This window comes from Alternaria dauci, chromosome 4 (assembly GCF_042100115.1).
Source record: "Alternaria dauci strain A2016 chromosome 4, whole genome shotgun sequence".
Lineage (NCBI taxonomy): Eukaryota > Fungi > Ascomycota > Dothideomycetes > Pleosporales > Pleosporaceae > Alternaria > Alternaria dauci.
Genome location: NC_091275.1, coordinates 2,384,570 through 2,404,350, shown reverse-complemented (window position 1 = coordinate 2,404,350; position 19,781 = coordinate 2,384,570). Strand labels below are relative to the sequence as shown.

General features: G+C 51.9%; 5 protein-coding genes across 5 annotated transcripts; 3 read left to right on the top strand and 2 right to left on the bottom strand.

Annotated features, from left to right (window-relative positions):
• Positions 1-328: 328 nt before the first annotated feature.
• Positions 329-6,001, top strand: ACET3X_005346 (uncharacterized protein; the record flags this gene model as incomplete). Its single annotated transcript, XM_069451541.1, has 1 exon — positions 329-6,001. The coding sequence occupies one exon, from the start codon at positions 329-331 to the stop codon at positions 5,999-6,001; it is 5,673 nt and encodes a 1,890-aa protein (XP_069307390.1).
• A 3,727-nt stretch (positions 6,002-9,728) lies between these two features.
• Positions 9,729-11,084, bottom strand: ACET3X_005345 (uncharacterized protein; the record flags this gene model as incomplete). Its single annotated transcript, XM_069451540.1, has 2 exons — positions 9,729-10,019; positions 10,071-11,084. The coding sequence occupies 2 exons, from the start codon at positions 11,082-11,084 to the stop codon at positions 9,729-9,731; spliced, it is 1,305 nt and encodes a 434-aa protein (XP_069307389.1).
• A 252-nt stretch (positions 11,085-11,336) lies between these two features.
• On the top strand, positions 11,337-12,381 carry ACET3X_005344 (uncharacterized protein). The gene is made up of 3 exons (XM_069451539.1): positions 11,337-11,519; positions 11,571-11,588; positions 11,635-12,381. The coding sequence occupies exons 1-3, from the start codon at positions 11,347-11,349 to the stop codon at positions 12,341-12,343; spliced, it is 900 nt and encodes a 299-aa protein (XP_069307388.1). The 5' UTR covers positions 11,337-11,346; the 3' UTR covers positions 12,344-12,381.
• Positions 12,382-12,825: 444 nt separating this feature from the next.
• Positions 12,826-14,238, top strand: ACET3X_005343 (uncharacterized protein; the record flags this gene model as incomplete). Its single annotated transcript, XM_069451537.1, has 2 exons — positions 12,826-13,021; positions 13,073-14,238. 2 exons carry the CDS (start codon positions 12,826-12,828, stop codon positions 14,236-14,238), a joined length of 1,362 nt encoding a protein of 453 aa, XP_069307387.1.
• Positions 14,239-14,985: 747 nt separating this feature from the next.
• Positions 14,986-19,557, bottom strand: ACET3X_005342 (uncharacterized protein; the record flags this gene model as incomplete). Its single annotated transcript, XM_069451536.1, has 3 exons — positions 14,986-18,312; positions 18,357-19,020; positions 19,079-19,557. 3 exons carry the CDS (start codon positions 19,555-19,557, stop codon positions 14,986-14,988), a joined length of 4,470 nt encoding a protein of 1,489 aa, XP_069307386.1.
• Positions 19,558-19,781: the final 224 nt, after the last annotated feature.

Here is a 19,781-nt window from a genome sequence, read left to right as displayed (position 1 = left end):
GATGGGCGAACGTCGACCGCATTCTTTCCATGCCCCGGACTCTTGGGTCGGCGCCCCACCCACCGCTCTTGACGGGTACTTTAGTTCTACACCGCCACGTCGAAGCTCCTCACAACCGCGTTTGGGCATATTGCCCTCTCCGGCAAAGAGTGCGTTTTCGAACCCGGACAGGGATACAGCAGACCATGTCCCTCCAGTCCCTCCTATCCCGAACGAGGTTGCTATCAAGCACTACCGACGCAGGTCCAGTCAGGATAGTGCTAGTCATCGGATGCTGCAGTCCGTTGTTCGGCACTCAACGCCTCCGGTCGTGCCTAATAGGCACTCGATGCCCGCAGCAATTACGAGGAATCCAAACAACGAGTATTATCCAGTGTTTGCAGAAGATGATCCTCCCTCCAGTGCTCAAGAACGGGCTGATGATTATAAGACATTGCTGCGTGCTCCAAAAGGGTCTTTCCAACCAGATCTGCCTACAGCCGAATCTGGTGAGCTTCAACGTGATGGCTTCCAATTTGGCTTCAGCGACGAAGCATCGAAAAGGGCTGAGAATGACGACATGGATGATGACGATCAACCACCGCAGTTGAACCATGATCCAATACCAGTATCCTCGCAACTTGACCTACAGCAGCCCTCCATGTATAACAACAAGCACATGGATGTGAGTGATGAGGATAGCGATAAGGAGCCCGTTCGTGGAAGAGGGCTAGCTGCCTTATCAACGCTGGAGACGAAGAAAAAAGCCGACAGTATCAGTCCTGTGCTACTACCTATTGGGACGTCTGCTGCTACTGTGTCAAATACCGATGATAAAGCAGTGGGTGTCAGGTATGACGATGAGCCCTATAGAGCTGGGATCGTCAAGTACGAGGACACGCCTTTTGTTCTGATCCCACAGCAACCAGACGATGTCGTTACGACTGAACGACCGTCTACGGATACCGTTGGCGACCTAGGTTCTCGAGGAAACCCTCAGGGTCTTGAAAAACATTCGCCGGCCGAGCCTGGATACAGCACGTCTATTCATGGGAGTCCACCTGTTCGGCCCCATCATAGGGTCAATGAGATTGCCGGCGCAGAGCGACGCAGTGGGTATGGAGATCGCACTCTCGATGTTGAATCGCCTACCCTGGGTCTTCTTGACGATACTTTTCGTGCTGGTAAAGTCCGACGGATTCCCTCATTTGAGGCTGAGGTAATTGGTGCACGTGATGCAACACCCACGTCAGATGCACCTTCTGATGTCACAGACGATCAGATCGTGTCGACACCTGAGAAGACGGATGCAGAGCGTGCTTTCAGTCCCGTGTGGTTTGCCAAGAGTGATTTGCAGCTGCCCAACACGAACACACGGGGCCTCGGGGATGCAGACGAACGCGCGCAAGTCTGTGCAACGACATTTGCAGACGAACGCGACGAGAATGCAAGGAGTCGACCAGAGGCCATTGGCGAGATTGCAGCTTCAGCCCCGGCCCCAGCCCAGCAACAAATACGAGGACATGGGGAGACTTCGCTTAGCGGCACCCTTGCGGGGGCCAATGCTGCAACTGCTGACAGCGACACCTCGACGCGCCGCGTCTCGACGCAGCCCTCACAAGGCGTCAACACTGCTGAAGGATATCCCGCATCTGATCTAGTTGATACATCATGGGGTCACAGATACTCCACCATTGAACCGCGCGTTGATACCGACGATTCTGATAAGATGAGAGATGAAAGCGACCGCGTAACGCCCGTTGCGCAGGTTCCGCGCATCACTCAGAATGGCTCCGAGACGCCCAAGGCTGAAGAGCCGCACAACGAGAATTCTCACCCCGCCATGTCGAATGGCTATTCACGTGGCCAGGCTAATTTTCCGGACTTCAAACACCAAGCACTCCAACTGCAGGTCTCGAATAATGCTGCAGTAGCTCCAGAGCGATCAAGGTCCATGCTCTCGCAAATATCTGCCATGGTGTCAGACGACGGGAACAATGCATATTCGCAGACCTCTACCGGAAGATCTACTCCGTCTACCATTCGTCGCATGCAACCAGATTCTACCATGAAGCCTTCAGCGGCTCCACCACAGATCCCTGAGGAGGTTCTAACGTCATATGGCGACCATGCAGCGAATGGCAGAGACGATGACTTTGATCTCTATGCAGATCATAACGGAGTCGTCAAGGATATGCAAGACAAGAGCGGCCGGCCCTTGCGGCTTGCAGATCTCCAAGTACCAGGAACAGCTCCGCGACCACAGCCATCAAGACCTTCAACCGCCGACGTTGGGAGTGCACCAGCATCTCGTGATGGTGAGCATCCAAGATATAGTTTCGAAAGGCCAATGAGCTTCATCTCGGGACCCGAAGACCAGGATGGCAAACCTCAAGATCAGATCAATCAGGCCGCAGCCTCGAACACAATGCAGGTGCCACCGGTTCCTGAGCAGCATCAATATCAACCACAGCAATCGCGAAACATGGAGACAGTGTACTCCATGAACCCACCAGCAAACATGGCCCCACCATCGGATCATATCACATCGCGGCACAAACCTGTGCCTGCTCCAGGCCCAAGCCCGTCAAAGAACATTTTCCAGGCTGTCAAGTCCATCGATCCTGGAAGCAAGATGACCCAGCCAGCTATCGGCTCTTGGCGTCCCTCGGGCGAATCAGTTTCCCAGCAAATACTCTCCGAGAATCCTAATGTCAGTCATCAACCACTACAGACCAGTCAGCCTTCAGACCACGTCTTGCATGCGTCGCAAGGGAGACGGATGATTTCTGGTCAATCAATTCCGCAAAGTACTACGGATCATCCGCAGGCCCAGGTGGGGTCCCATGAGGTCCAGGCGCATACGCAGGCTAGTGGACCAAGGAACCAGTTTGAACATCATCAGCAGATGATGCAGCGGCAAGCACAATACCCCCGACATCACGACGCGGAGACCGGACCACCTACTCGTTCGTATGCATCTGCTGAGCAAGCACCAAGACAACAGGAGAAGCCGTCGAAACCCAGACTTTCATCAATGTTCAAGAACCTCGGTGGGAAAACTCAAGCACATTCCCAACACCCGCCGAGCATTGGCAACACAACCATGATGTCAGGATCCAAGCCTCTTCCACCCAATCCAAGCTCTAGTGCTCCAATTCAGTCTGTGGTGGATAGGTTCACACGACCTAGAGAATCATCCAGAGAGAGACCCGTTGAACAGCCAAGATCTTTTGTGCCACCCAACCGCCCAAGTATGGGTCAGCAACCGCAGTTCATCCAGACCCCATTAGTAGTACCTTCGACAGATTCGCATCGTGATGCAAGGGCGCCCATGCCATCTGGAGCCTCAAATGGCTTTCCACCCCCACAACCACCGTTCATGCCCCACGCCCAGGCTCAGTCATACCAAGTGGTCCAGTCAGGTCCACCAGAAAATGGAAAGAAGAAGAGGTTTTCTGCACTTGGAGCTTTGTTCAATCGAGGTGGTGCGAGTGGCGACGGGTCCGCTACAAAGTACAAGCTGTCAAAAGAAGGAAAGAAGGCACAGAAGGCTCAACAGAGCTCCGTCGCCCCTCCAGTTCAAGCTCCACCCTCTCAATGGCTTCCCCAACAACAGCAAACATACAAGCCACAACAGTCCGGTTTGGCATACTATCCTCCCGGACAACTGCCGCCACATACCATGCGGAATGAGCCGCCCATGGGCCCAAAGCTAGGGCCGTCCCAGCCGGCACCGAACATGCTTCCTCAAGGGCTTCCTCAACAGTATCAACAGGCGCAACACATGCCACCACCACAAGCGTCGATACCTAATACGCGTCCAGAAGAGGGCTCTGCATTCCTCAAGACAAGGCAGCTAGCAATGGAACACCAAGCCCGGCAGAGCAGTTCCCAGTCGCATCAACCATATGTCTCCAATGCTGGCAACGCAGCACAGTCGTCAAGTAGAACGCCTGAAAACATTGCTCCTCACATGCGTCATCTAAGTTCGGGTCCCCCATCTGGAGGGTATTACAAACCTCAAGCTGAGCAACCTTCAGCTGAACAGGGAGCCTACGCAGCTTCTTTAGCTGCGCGACAACAAGCAGAACAGCATAGACAGCAGCAGATACCCCAACAGGGAACTTATGCCGTATCGCAGGCTGAGCGACAACAAGAAAGGCAGCAATCGGAGCGCACGCAGAATGTTTACATGGACCCTCGTTATATTCAGCAACCAGAACGGCAAACACAGCCCGGGCCGTCGCCAGAGCAACTCGCTCACCAGGCCTGGCTTGCACAACGCGAGCAACTACGACAACAAGAGCAACACAAAAACGGACATGACAGATCATCGCCGAGTGACGATACGCGGGTCCAACAACTACGCCAACAACAGCAGCAAGACCAAAACACGGAACAACAGCAACTGAACAATGCCCAGCATCTTCCCTATCATAACGCATCTGAACCTAGACTTCATCACCCTCCTCGAGAAGCTATTTCAATCACTCAGCCTGCTGTTTCTCCTGAGCAAGAACCTAGATATGATGCACCCCCGATACCAGCTGCGTATAACCCTGTTTCTGGAGCATTTATATCGCCGCTTGATCAGGAACAGCAACCAATACCAAGTCAATATCATCGTCAGGATTCGGAACCTAGGATGCAAATGGTGTCACCGCAAATATCTGCGCAGTCTCCAGCCCTTCCCAACGGTCGATCACACTCCGACGCAAGCACCATGTCTCTAGTATCGCCAATTTCAAACTCACCAGCCTTACCTAATTCCTCTCCAATTCCTGGTGGACAGCGTTACCAGAAGCCAAGGATGAGTAGTATATCGGAAGTACATCAACAAGACCGTCCATGGCACCTCAACTTCCCAGAGGGTGCCACCGAACAGGAAATTGTTCGAGCACGCCAAGGACAGTACATGCAAGAGCGCTTCACTGCCCAACAACAGCAGCAGGCTGAGAGAGCTGCTGGCTCACCGTCGCCTCGTACATCGCCCCAACAGACAATGCCAACGCCTGTGCTCGAGCATGCTCAACCACAGGGCGGTGGTTTCAGAGAACTTCTACCCCGGAATTCTTCACAGGTTCATCCAGAATCACAGATTGCACAGTCTAGTCAGGATCTGCAGCCCATAGTCCGTCGTGGTGCGACGCCTGTACAACCCACGCCGATACGTCCTGGACAATCTCCACCACCCGCAGCGTACCCTCTTCCTATGTCGCCTGACCCGACGGTAATAAATAGTCCTGTGAATCCCACCACGAGTAGTTTACCCGTACCTCCACCTCCACCCCCGAAGGTCGCCCACAGTCCCGTGCGGCCTGGATTCGGTAGTACCCAGCCGTTCTCATTTGAGGAGCAGCGACCACAATTTCATAATTCCTCGTCGCGGGATGATGGATATGGCTCACCACAAAGGATCATACCTCAGTATGACGAGCAAGTACCAGAGGAAGCCCCACCATCCTATGATGGTCTCGGTGTGCCTAACAACGGCATGAACAAGAGTCGTCCTGAAGCACCTCGACCACCCAACATTACGACTGATCTAGACTATGAATCACGCGGCCGACAACCAGGATCTCGACCACGCCAACCATCGATTGGTATTCTGCAGCATCCGCAACCCGCTTCGATGGCTGCATCACCTCAACGCACGTCACCGGACATGGGTGCTGAGTCTCTGCGTCGCCAGCTTTTGCAGCAAGCGAATCTCGCACACATGGAACGCGTCCAGCGCGAACAAGAGCAACGCGAAACGAGAGAACGCGAGAGGCTACAGCGCGAAGCTGCTAGAGCAAGAGCCAGAGAGCTCGAACGCAGTGCATCTGGTGGCGGACAGGTCCCCAGCCTAAGGAGCGTTGGCGGTAGCACCACTGGGGGACCTTCAGGCTGGGAGAGGCGCGGAAGTCATAGCCGACAAGTTTTCGAATTGCCTGCCGTTGAGGATGACGAACCCACTATGAAGGCTACTAGCTATCCTGGACAGGAGTGGGTACCGCCCATGTGGGATGGTGACTGAGCCCTACGCCCCACTTCGCCATTCTTCTTCTCTTCACAATCGTCTCAGTCGAGTTTTCACTATTTGTCATAATCTCTATTCATATTTCCTTGCAAGCAATAGGGTCTCGTTTTTCCTTTGCCTATCTAGGTCGATCTACGCGTTTTGAGCGAAGTTGGATACCCCACAAGTTTCTTTCTGTACACGTCTGACTGTTTGGTCTTTTCTTTTCTGCAATTTTATAGTTCTTGTGCCTATACATTTAATGGTAGTCAGACTTATGGACTGATTTGTAGTTGGGCGCAACGGTGGCTAGTCTCGTACATATGTCCCCGTATAGGCTAGTAATATAATTTGATGTATCATGAGCAAGATGTGTCGAATAAGGCGATAACAATCCACGTGATTGACTGGAGATTGTTGAGGAGTCAGAACGGAGTTGCGCGATCGTTGAGTCTTGCCTGTACACGCGGTACCATGGATCATGGTGGGCTCCCACCTAGAAAGTTGGGATCAGAGTAAAATCTCTGCCATTCTATCCAGGAATATGTCGCAGCGGTGGAGAATGTGTAAAAGTTGTGACGCATCGTCACGTTCAGTTTCTCGATTTCCCACAATATGGACAGGTCTAGTGCGGTGAAAGAAAGCGGTGCCCAAGCACTGTGACTCTATGAAATGTAGTATTCGTGCACGAACACCGTTGTCCGCAACTATTTCCAGGAGATCCTCAGAGCCAAGCGCATTTACACACTCTTCTGCTTACCCACATTTACGCCTGCCCTTGCACACGCTGCTCATTCGGTACCAAAGTCAGTTGCAACTACCACCAATCTTAGCGAAATCGAACCCTAACGGGAGGTGCAGGTTTCTTAGAGGCAGCAAATCCAATCCAGCATCAATCCTAATCACACAATGTTTCGAAGAGCCACAACACTCGCTGCACGTCAGCACATTACTCGGCGCGCGCACCGCACACTTCGCTCAAACCTCAACAAGGAAATAATTTTCGACAAGGGAGTCGAAGAGGACTTGGGCCGGATGACAACGTACTCAGCCTTTGATCCTTGTTCCTCGCGTCCGTTTTCCCTCCCAAAGCAAAGCAGTATGGCCATACAGATGCCCACATCATTATTAGGATCCAAAATGTCGGAGACAGAGAGCGACGTGGAGGACACAAGCGAGGCGAAGAAAGAGGAAGCGGTCTCCAAACCATGGCCGTATTCCCTTCCATCATTTCTCCAACCAAAGGATGGTACAACGTTTTCGATTTTGAATGGCACTTCCACTACCCAAAGTAAGCGTACTGGCGTCCTCCAGGCTATTCTGTACGGGGAACCGGATCCAGAGCGTTTCTCCTACAAGCAAGAGTTGGTGGTTCCAGGAAGTCTTCTCCATGGCATTTTGTATGGAGTCAAGGAAATGGATGGTGGAGAGGATACTGTGGCTGTCGCTAGTGTTACAGCTGTCAAGATTGGGGATGAAGCTACAGGTGGAGACAAGGCAGGAAAGGAAGCGAATGTCTTGGTGGTGAAGAATGTGGAAGTCAAAGTTGAAGTGGATCATGTGATGGAAAAGGATAGTGATGTGGGACAGGGCATGATAGCCGAGTGGTACTGAGACGACACTTTTAGCCACTTTCAGAAGATGGGCTATCATTCCTCGAAATCAAAGTGCCCAAATTCTAAGATAGAACTCAGACTTTCTGTAAGGTGCTTGGTATATATCATTGCAAACATAAGATGGTTGATTGGGTACGTGACATAGTGGTGCTTGGTTCGTCCGTGTTCGACGCATCAGAAACATGTTCAGTTGACTCTAGATCCAGGAAAAACCAAACGTTAGTACAGACCATGTTTTATAAAACGCGCACTCATAATTCTAAAATTTCTTCCATTTTATGTATAACGTATCATGGAGTGTATAACCAAACCGCCGACATCTCTTGCAGACGATCAGGCCCCAGCAGGTCAAGCTGGAGTCGGATTATCTGCAAATTCCTCTCCTTTGTCCTTTACGTCAATTAACACAAGCGCTTGTGCCAAAACCAGCATCGAGACGGTTCCCTTAGAGCCTCAAAGGCCAAACAAAAGGCAGAAGACAACAATTACTCTCAACGAGAAGCACAATGGACCAGAAACAGTCCTTGGTCCTGAACCTCTTCAGCAGATGGATGCCATTACTGCAGCGTCTTGTTCAGGAACGAAATCTACTGCTACCCTTGCGCCTTGTGCTTCCAACGTCAAGCGTAAGCGTAAACCCAACACCAGCAAAGACAGTAAAAGAAAAGTCGCAAAAGGAGATCTTTCCTTACCATCCAGGTCTTTGGAAATCACAGCCGTTGAGACCGGATTAGCAGTTGCGACAGAAGAAGGAATCACAACCGAAGTACACGATTCGGCAAAGGAAGCAGAACAGCAGTTGTTTCAGCACGCTCAAGGTTGGCATGAGGGACGTGATCCTTATGGGCTAGCTAGCCAGCCGTATCTTTGGCGAGGAGAACCGGTGCCTTGGTGGGTGTGCGGAATGTGTAAAGAGGAGGGTGAGAGAATGAGCGGAGGTGGTACATGGCCGTCGCAAGGCTGATTGTATGGACGTGGACGTAGGTAATGTAGATGCTTGGAAGTATGAATATGTTCGATAGTAACAGCAGCAGTAATACTGAGCTGAATGTGAGTGATGTATTGTTCTGGATGTAAGACACGTGTTGCTCTTGTAGATGTCAGTATAAAGCATGTTCGGGAGAATTCTACACCCGCGGATTATCCAGACACTATACCTGCAACGGTTACTGTGCCTCAAGAGCTGTGGCTAAACACGTAAACTTGGCATACCTATACTACCCTTGGCGTTTCTATCGACCAATAATGACCTCACTTACACATGCGCGAAGGAAGCTCGTTCCCACTCGTTCACATCAGCGGTAATAAAGCCACAGAGCCTACCTCGGTGGACTACTGCCCTACAGCATAAGATAAACCTGACGAAAATGCAACAAAAGTCACCAAACTTGGTGAGAACTGCGCCTGCTATGTCCAAAAGTACAGATAAGAAGCTGCGCTAACTCCTGGAAGGGCCTGAAGCTGGATCCAGATCTAGAAAGGCTCCATCCTTACACTCTCCTCGTGGCCATCCCTACCACACCCGACTCCTCGACTGTTGTCAGCTACTGGACACCATCGTCATCCACCTCGCGCTCTTACATACAGTTTCATACGCCGCTTACACTCGCTCAAATCCAGCTTATCGATTCATGCAAGGATTTCGGCGTTGTGCGCATTCCGACTCACAAACTTGACCTCGCAGACTTCTTCCGGCGCCAGGTTGAATCTCTAGAGATATCATATCAAGACGCAGAGATGATGCCGAAGCTCGTCGCTAGTTTGCGCGGTTCAAAAGCCGGTGACGCTGGTGGCGATGGAGTCGAAGTGCACATACTTAGCATTTCAATCCTTGGAGACGAAAGCGGGCACCTGGTTCCCGAAGGGCGCAAGTTGCTTTGGAGATGGGCGAAACCACACAGTCAGTATCGTAGGTCAGGCTTTTGGGACTACAGCTTGACAAAGGTCCTGGTGGATGCTGAGTGGAATGCAGGGAAAGGCATCTTTATAATGGCGAAGGCAGGGGTTTCTTTCCCAATGTAATGCAGGTATCGCTGTTGGAGATACTGAGAGATTTGGATTGTGGAGCAAGACTCCTCCGAGCTGAAATAATACGCGACGGCGTGAGAACCGTAAGCTTTGGGGTCTTGCTATGAAACTCTTTTCCCTACCACAACACTTTTATGCGGCCCTTTCTGTTTGGTGTCGTAGATGATAATACCCAATATTACAGAATTGACAAGGAAGAAGACTATGCTAGATACCCAGAGTCCTGGAACAAAGGTCGAATGGCCGTTGAACTCGAGTTGGAAGCCTTGTTGAAGCCACGCAACTTGGCCTACAACCCAGAAGACGAGCGCAGGGACGCCGATAGACGAAGATTGGAGAAGAGTCGAGTCCGGGAGGTAATATGGGAGGAACATCATGTACCAGAGGAAGTACTAGAAGGGATTAATGTCGAGACAGCACTGATGAAATAAAGCGTTACATACCTGGCTCGTGCAGACCTTGTTAAAGGTAACAAATGCAAACGTCTGCGCTAGCATCGTGTCTGGGAGGTCCTTCTTTGCTAACACTAAAGGTACAAACACAGCGCTGAGGAGCAGCTGTGGGAGAAACGCCAGACGCTCTAGTCCAAATGATGGTGTTGCTGACTCCACACCTGTAGGCTGTGGCGAGGACTTCAGATAGAGAAGCGTATTGTAAGGCGAAAAGTTGTGGCGGTGATCGCTACGCGTTACGTGGTAGAGATAGCTGTGCTCGAGGAATGGCCATCCGTACATGTTGTACATAAGAAGGTTTAGACTCGCAAATGTAAGGAGACTGTAGAGCGCAAGGTATATTCTCGCAGGATTGAGGAAGCTGCGCACCCGGCCCAAAGGCGACTTCGCCGATTGCACCTGAGCAGCTCCTTTTGCCTCCATCTGGGTATCGTCAAGGAACCAGACCAAAGAGGCTGCATAAATGAATGGATAGATCTTGAAATGTACCGCAAATCCGAGCAGAAACCCGGCGAGCGATCTCTGCTTTGCCAGCACGGCCCAGAGCAGTGCAGTGACGAAGACGCCTAGTAGTCCTTCGGAGCTGCCTCTTGTACTGATAGTCACAACCATCGGATTGAGCAACCATATGCTCGCAAACTTCAAAGCTCTTTCATCGCTCATCTTCTTGTACTCTTTCAAGATACGGAACATCATCCATCCTGTAGCCACATCGCCGACCGCAAATAGGATCTTTCCAAAGGAGAACCAGAACTGGCCGGACCACACAGTAGGATAGATGAGCCATGCAAGTAGAGGCGTATAACGATACGTGTCTCGTGCGTAAGGGGACTGACCGCGCGAGATGTAGCGAGCAGCATCAGTGAAGACGTAGTAGTCGATGTCGGTGTATTTCATAGGCGAGTTGGCATCCTGCCAGAGTCCGTATACCAGGAAGATGGCTCTTAGCACAATAGACGTTGTGAAAACCAAGGAAGGACTGCGGAAAAAGAAGGATAGAGCCATGCTTTCATCATAGCAGCAAAAGCGTAGCACAATCGAAAGGCACACGGGAACTGATTGTACAGTATCAGAAGGGTCGTAAACGAATGTGCTGCACGGTGATTCTGATGATAGTTGGGGTAGTAGGGCAGATGGCCCCCTTGAGAAAGAGCAGCCGAAAGTGGCTAGTCCGTAAACAAAATAGCGCCCACGTGAAGACGTGCACTAGCGGACAGTCCCAGCGCTTGCCCAACACTGTGTATATACTCACTATCAACGCAGATCCATGGGCTTCAAACGATCAAGAGACGCAGAAATGGCGGAGGAGAAGCCAGACCAATCCTCGTCACCCTTCGTGGCGATGTTTGAAGGTTTCCGTGCAGAGCTAGACGAGCACCATGATCGACGGGAGAGAATCATCAAGGCGTCGCGTGACATCACCGCGTCGAGCAAGAAGATGTACAGAACACTGATTGAAATCTCTCCAGCACAGTACTAACAATACTGCAGTATATTCACTCTCCAAAGGTAGTTCTCCGTAATGACCTCACCAAACAGATACTGACCTGACAAGGGTCCGCGCCGTCGGCCAAGCAGTACCCCCATGGGTTACCAAGAAAAATGCAGAATACTGGGAGACGATTGAAGACAGATACAAGAACATTGCCGCTGATCTCCAAGGTCTCAATGCCTACCGCTACTCTCACAACATCACGGGCGGCAACCAAGAGTTCATGGAAGCGCTCAGCTTTCAGCATTACCTGGAGACGCAATCACTCATTTCGTACGATGAAGCCAGGTCACGCATCGCTTCCATGAGTGGCGAAGCTGGACCAATCTCCTTCACGCCAGAGGACTACATTCTCGGTGTTTGCGACATGACTGGCGAGCTCATGCGCTTCTCCGTCACGAGCATGGCTACCAACGGCAAACTACCATCCGGCCCCCAAACAGAGTCAAACAAAAGGCTCAAGCAGGATAACAACCAAGATGACGCTGGCGACAAGATGGATATTGATGAGCAAGCACCAGCTGCAAGTGAGACACACAAGCCACGGACTGTCTTGGATGACCTGAGAGCGATTCGACTGCAACTCGAGATGTTTGACGCACCGGGAGGGTCCAAGTTTGCAGCAGAGTTGGAGACAAAGAAGATGCCCGTAATGCGCGAGTGCGTAGACAAGGTAGAGAAAGGTCTTTACGGATTGACTGTGCGTGGCAATGAGCGCCCCAAGGGCTGGATGCCAGATATGAGCAGTGCCAGAGAGGTTGAGAGCTACTGAGTACTGAGACGCATCCTCTTTCGCATGACAGAGCAGAGCACAAGAATAAATGGAATGAAGATGAATGACATGCAAGCAAGCCTGCTCAACTGTTTGGATGGTGTGGCTGAGCGAGTGGCGCACCCCACTTGGCGCGAGTACCTCATCATCGTGCGGTGATGCGGGCCCGAACTTCACTTGCCCATCCTTGACAGTCACACCAACGACCATGGTCTTCTGCGCCATGCCCAAGGCTGACTCCTCACACGCACTCGCTTCCGCGCCGCCACGTACGAGCGCAAACATAATGCGCACACCCTGAAGCACTGCGCGCATACCTGTGAATAGTACTGGCGCCCAACCACAAACCCGCACTTAGGCCTGCTCAACGCCGGAACCTTGGTTCACACAACCAACCTGTCTGCCATCAACCGCGCACACCAAAAACTTATCGCTGCCACGACCCTCGCTCTCATCGCCTACAAGGCACATCATCAACCACGATGCGTCGCAGCACCATCCCGCCGCGGTCTGGCAAGCCCGAGGCCGCGATGCGCGCACCCGAGCCACCAAAGCGCAAGGTATTCAACTGCATCGTCGACGACACCGCCTTGATCGCAGGCGTCAAGAAGAGCACCCGCGACGGCATCCGCAAGTGGATCGCCCAGGACGCTATACGCCTTTATGTACCGCTGCACAGTAGGCTATAGTATCGCAGCTTCCCAGCCCCCTCACTAACACCATGACAAGCCCTCACCCAGCTCCATCGCCTCAAGAATGGCACCGAGCGCGTCAACGCCGACGCCCGCGAAGCCGTCAAATGGCTCGACGAAGTCACGTCCAACGAAGCCGCTAGCCGCGTTGTCCTCGAGGGCGTTGACGAAGCCTACACTACATGGGCCGAGGTGGAGCACTTCCTGCTACCCGAGACTCTGCTCTCCATGGAGGACAGCGAGTCTGACGACGACGAGTACCATGAAGACCTAGAGAGTTCCTTCAACGCCCTCGACATGTCTGACGGCACTTCCATCAGCTCCACACACAGCTTCGAGGACGCGTCAAAGACCCCCGAGTCGCCTCGTTCGCATGCGAGCAAGGCATCCAAGCCTGCCCATGGCGCCACACACGCCGAAAAGCCAGCCGCGCTGCTCAAGGCATCTCCAGACCGCGCCGCTCGCAGCAGCAGCAGCAATGAGATCGCTCGCGCCGACAAGTCGCCCAAGGGCGCTGTGCCCGTCCATCTCCAGCCCCTCTTCAACCACATCCTGTGGCGCATCAACAGGGAGGGAAACCCAGATGCAGCGCTGGAGTCCTTCATCCTCCTTACTAATGATTCCGCAAAGCAAGCCATTGCTCAAAAGTTTGGCATCCGCGCTAAGCGCCTCGAACAGCTCCGCGATGCCGTCGCTCGCGAAGATCGCGAATACAAGAACCATCTGACCATCTACAAGATTGAAGTCGAAGCGACCGCCGCGAAGAGCACCGCTCCCACTGCACCTAAAGCGGCAGAGCGACCCAAATCCAGCCCCGTAGTCGAGAGCAAGCCCGAGAACAACTCTGACGACGAGGACGAGGTGCTCTTCAAGCGCGCTCCACGAGGCCCCGCTGCCATTACCCACAATCAACGCGTCTTCGATCCGAACGATTTCGCACGTACAAACCAGCACCAGTCCCCTCGTGGTGGACGTGAAGGTCATACGCCGTCGCCTCGAGGTCGCGGTGCATCATCCTTCCGCGGTCGTGGAAACTTCGTACCGCGTGGCGCATACGTCCCTCCAGGCCCTGTTTTCCGAGCTCCGCCAGCTCCACGTCACGATCCGAATGCGCCTCTCGATCCAGATTCGTTCTCTCGTCCTGCCCCCAAGGTGGGCCCAGTTCGTGGCGGAGGTCGGCGAAAGCTTTGGGAACCAAACTAGCCAGTTGAACGATGAGCGTCAGCACCGACGCAGCAGATGAAACTTCTAAATCCATCATTGTTCAAACCGAGCGCCGATTGCGATCGAGGCATGAGCGTTTTGCACACAACGAGGCTCAAGCGGAGGAGACACTGGACTATACAGTGACCTCATGGCCCTTCAGTCTGCACCACATCATGCCAACGTCGGCCAAAAGATGAGCAAAACCCCGAGCAAGCGGTCCGCAGGAGCGTCATGTCCTTCATCCTTTCCAAAATGGTCAGCCTAAAAGCTGTCGTTACGCCTGACGATCGAGCCGGGTACAGCCATACTCTTGGACCACACACCATCTCGTTGGGTGTGTCTCCACGGGCACTATCTCCTATATTGTTTGCGTTCATTTTTGCTTTACGACCAAATTGCACAATCCTCTCGTTCACTGCATGATTCGAGTACTCCTATCGTCCCCATGGACGAAAGGGTATTTCGTTTTGCCTTGGACGAGGCTCAGATGTTACTCTTACTTTCTCGTATGCCCATTGACCAAAACTTCCAAACATCAGACTTGAGCTGTTGGACAGCTGTAAGAAGCATACATGGGCTGCAAGAAGACGATAGATAGTTATGATCAATACAACTCAATGTTTTGTTTGCGACAATCACTACAGAACTATTACAAGAATAATCCAAGTCGAATGCCAACTATAGTATACACAGAGAAGCCTCCCAGAATAAAAGTGATGGCCACTTTCACCATACCATCCTTACCTACTCCCTCACACCCCTCAGCAACCGTTCAAAAGCAGTTCCCTTCTTCTTCAGCTCTTTGAAAGTCCCCTGCTCAATCACCCTTCCCTTTTCCATCATGACTACATGTCCCGCGATAGCCATCATCTCTCGCGCATGCGTGATGATGATGACCGTCATCCGTTTCCTCGGCTCCTTGCCCTTCTCACTACTCCTTGCCGCCATCCGTTCTTGGTGCTTAGCGACTTTGATATCCCAGTCCTCATCCACGCCATCCCATATTTCACCTGAACCTGCATGTGGCGACAGCGGTGCAGCGATGGGGGACGGGGTTTCATCGTCGTCGCTAACAAGACGAAGAATTGTATTGCGGATGGTGTTGACGGAAGCTACATCTAGCGCACTGGTCACTTCATCTAGGATCAAGACATCAGGATTCCGGACCAGGGCGCGTGCAATGGAGAGACGCTGGGCTTGGCCGCTAGATAGCCTCGTGCCGCCTTCACCGATGAGTGTGTTGTAGCCTTGCGACAGGCTATCGATGAATTCGGATATACCGGCTGCACGAGCAGCTGCACGGATACTGTCAATGTGTCCATTGGGGTGGGAAGGGGAGAGGCCGTATGCAATGTTCTCTGCGATGGTACCAGGAAAGAGGACGGGCGCCTGTGATACTAATGCCATTCGGGAACGGAGGGTGATGGTATGAAGGTCTTTGACGTCGTGGTTCGAGATGCTCAGGCCGCCAGCGGATCCCGACGACGGTGTTGATTTACCGTCCGTTTGGTACATTTTGAGGATGAGAGAGGCGATTGTTGATTTTCCTGAGCCGGAAGAACCGACAATAGCGGTACAGCTTCCTTGCGAAATATTGAAGGAAACATCGTTCAGTACCTCAACGTCTTTTCGTGCTGGGTATCTGAAACTGACTTTGTCGAGGGAAATATCGCACGCAGACTGTATCTGCGTTGTACCAGTGAGTTCGTGAGAGTCTGTTGGAAGCCGTGCGAGGCGTAGCAAGCGTGATCCGGCGTCTCGAGACATGTTGATCTGCGTGATGTAGTTTGACATGTAGCTGACATGATTGACGCTCAGCATGAGCACTAGGAAACACTCATTTACTTCAGTGACGGAATACCTGTTCCACGATATGAGCAACCCTCCGTACCAGAAGAGTAATATGGCGACGAAGATGATGCCAGAATACGATAGTCCGTAGACAGACCCGGAGTATATTGCCCGCTTGATGCCAACGTTGACTGCTTCTGTGGTCGCGTTGTTGTACTTCCTTCTGAAGTGATCTTCCAATGCCAGGCATCTAACAGTCCTGATGTTTATGAACGTCTCGTGAAGTACTTGACCGACCTTATCATCAGCTTCGTTCGCTAATCTTTCCCAGCGGCTGCTAATCATGTTGTAGCATTGAGTGATTGCGAAGAGGACCGGACCTGTTGCAAGAGCAACAAGTGCCAACTGCCATGCTATGACCATACTCCAGATGATTCCGATAATGGTCATGAGGAAAACGACAAGAAAGATGCAAGCAAACCGCCCTGGGAGGTTTCGCGCTTCCTCAGCAAAATGGTCCAGTGTCTCTGTAATCCGCGATATACTATTCTCCTCCTCATCAAAGAACTCCCGTGGTTGCAAAAGGATGCGGCGCATGGCCTCCTTCTTCAACAAAAGAGTCCACGTCTGTGCCACTGTATCGGAAAGGAAGAACATGAAGTAACTCGAAAGGCCGTCGACAGCAGCAACTCCAAGAATAGCCAGGGCATAGTTACGAGCTTGTCGATCATCGGCGGAAGCATCGTAGAAGGTACTCAAAAGCATTGCAAACGCCCATGCGAAGATAGGTGTACACGCAGAGTGAATAGTTGCGCTGAGTGTCGCTCCAAAGAAAAGGAGACGAGAGCTCCAGCCTATTGTGGGCAATATAGATGTGAAGATGTCCTTCATAGGAAGAGAAGCAGCCGAAGTATCACCTTCCTCCTTCTGAAGGTCAATCTTTGAGAGAAACTTGCCGTTTTTCGGTCGCTTCTTTGATGTTTCCAAATGGATTGGGACAGGCTCGCGGGCCACAGGGGGTTGTGAATGTGGGTCGATTCGCGAGACCGGTCGCGTTGAAAGTCTGGACACTGGGCGAGAACCAAAATCTTTCGAAAGCGACATAGGGCGTACTTGTGAATTCGATCTTGATCGAGCTCCACAAGCTGGAGAACATGGCCTTGAGCCATAGTCTTTCGAGAAGAACGTTTCTCCGGTAAAACGTGATTTGTCCGGGCTCTCAAGCTCCTTCAACTCTATCATATCTGGGTATGCTTCGTTACTCTCCAATGGTTCGGGTGTTAGGGTTAGCTCTGAGTGCCTGCCTCGATCACCCTCTGTTGCATGAACGGATTGTCTAGAGTACGTGTCTAGGTCGCCGTTTTCCGTTCCTGCCCAAGATGCACGAGCCCTCCCAAGGAATGGTGCCAGCACCCGCTGTCCAAAGAGAACGGTAGAGAGCGGCCGTTGCGTCGAAATAACCCGAGTCATCCGTGGCTTGTCGTGCAGTAATGTGGTGCCATCGGTCTCGTTTTCTATGCAGGATTTTCCATCAATGCCCTGTTGGTCATCTTCGTTGATCTCATCGACTTCTTTGTGTGTATCGAGGAAGGCTTGGAAAGCTCCAGCCTGAGACCCAAGCTCTTTCCTATACCCCTCTTGCACTATCCTTCCGTTCTCTAGCAAGTATACAAAATTATCGGACCGAATCTGAGATATGTCGTGGGTAATAATGATCGTGGTCTTGCCTTTCCGCCAGTTTCGTATGGCGTCGAGTATCTCCGCTCTCGTGACGTAGTCGAGAGCACTGGTTGATTCGTCCAGTATCAGTACCGGCGAGTTCCTAATCTTGGCTCGAGCTAAAGCCATCCTCTGTTTTTGCCCTCCACTGAGCGAATCTCCATGCATGCCAAGATTGGTGTCTAGTCCGTCTGGAAGTCCATTCATGACAGGCTCTAGCCTGGAGAATTTGATTACGTCGTGAATCTCTTGCATGTCAACCGTACCGCTCATGTTCCCGAGCGCAAGATTGTGACGGACGGTGTTGTTGAATAGCACGCTATGTTGCTCGACAAGCATGACGTTTCGCCGTAACCACTGCACATCCAACTCTTCAAGCGGTACCTTGTCCAGGAGTATTTGCCCCGAAGAAGGTCGATAGAAGCGTATGAGAAGTTGACTTAGTGTGGTCTTTCCGGAACCGCTCTTTCCAACAAAGAATGTCGTTTCTCCGGCTGGAATAAACAGCGAGACATCGCAAATGGCCATCTCATTCCTACGTGTTGGATATGAGAATGTAACCTGGTCGATTAGCGACTGTAGGACATGGAAAAGACGAGTGTTACCTTTCGAAACTCAATATCGCCCGGACACCGCGCAGGCCGTGTCTGGCCTTGCGACTCAACCTGCTGATCAATTGCCGACATCTGCTTTGTGAGCCAACTCAATTTTGCACCCGCCATCTTGCCTTTAGACAGCACGATCAGTTGGGGCATTATCTGTGTCATTCCAGACATTGCCATGAGTACTGCCCAGAATGTTGTGAAGACTTCCCCTGCGGTGCTATACCCAATATCGACCAGGTGGCTACCGTACCAAAAGCCCTGAACAAAGATGCTGAGTGTGAAGAACTGCATGATACCGATCTGAATCGAGCGCAAATTGGCTACCCATCGGTACAGGTTCGCTGCGAGAGAAACGATGTTGGAGAAAACGTGTAGTTCGTAACGTTCGCCGTTGAAGCATTTGACCGTCTCGATATTTGTCAATGCTGTTGTAACGTACTTGAGTCCAGACTGTAGTTTGTCGGCGTGATCCTGTGCCCGCAGCGACAGCCGACTTGCCACCAACGATTGGACTAGGTATAGTACTGGTATGGTACATAGTATGACCAAGGACAAATTCCATGAATAGTAAAAGGCGACGCCCAAGGACGCCAGCCCCTGTACGAGTGAATGTACAGCCTCTCCGAAAGGAGACGACACTGCCAGCTGCAAGTCGCGGATGTGCCTGCTCTTTGTTAGCGGTGAGTCATCTGTAACGTGTATGATAATATGAAGATACCCACATTTGTACTGCCGGCAGAAATGCAGCGACGCCGGACTCTCGCATGTCGAACCAAGCCATGTCCTTTTTGAGGAGGGAATCGAAGACCCTATCGCGTGCACTCCTCGCCTGGAGCTCTCCGAACACAAGAAGAAAGGTGAAGTAGAGACTATTCGCAATCCAGTTGAGGGTTCCGATGCCGGCAAGAATGATGCAGAGCTGAGCAATGTTGCCAATGAACTGGTTGCTGTCTATATCTCCTTTGCCGTAGCTCGTGTATTGGCCAGAAACCAGACCGTAGAGTATCGCAAAAACGGGCATCGTTAGGGCAGCGAGGGACGCCATGAAGATACCGCCGACAAGTACGGGAACATGTTTTCTTGTGGTGAAACTGAACAACGCTTTCCATCCGACCCGTGACACGTAATCCTGCTCTTCGTCGGCTTGAGGTGCTATTTCTCCGCGATTAGCTGCATCGTTAGAATCAAAAGTTGTCGTCATGTCGGCCGCCCGGAGAATGCGACTTCGGACGCAAAAATGAGTGTAGAGTATAAAAATTGATACGGGTTAAAAGCGATATAGCGGAGATATGGAGTGAGCGCAGAAGGAATTACCGCATGCGGACTAGGGTGGCGACTACGCGGTCTTGAGGTTATTCTGGAGCACCCGCTTTCATCGCTTACCTTGCTTGCCCTTAACATTGTTCACAAGCCACCAATCGCAGT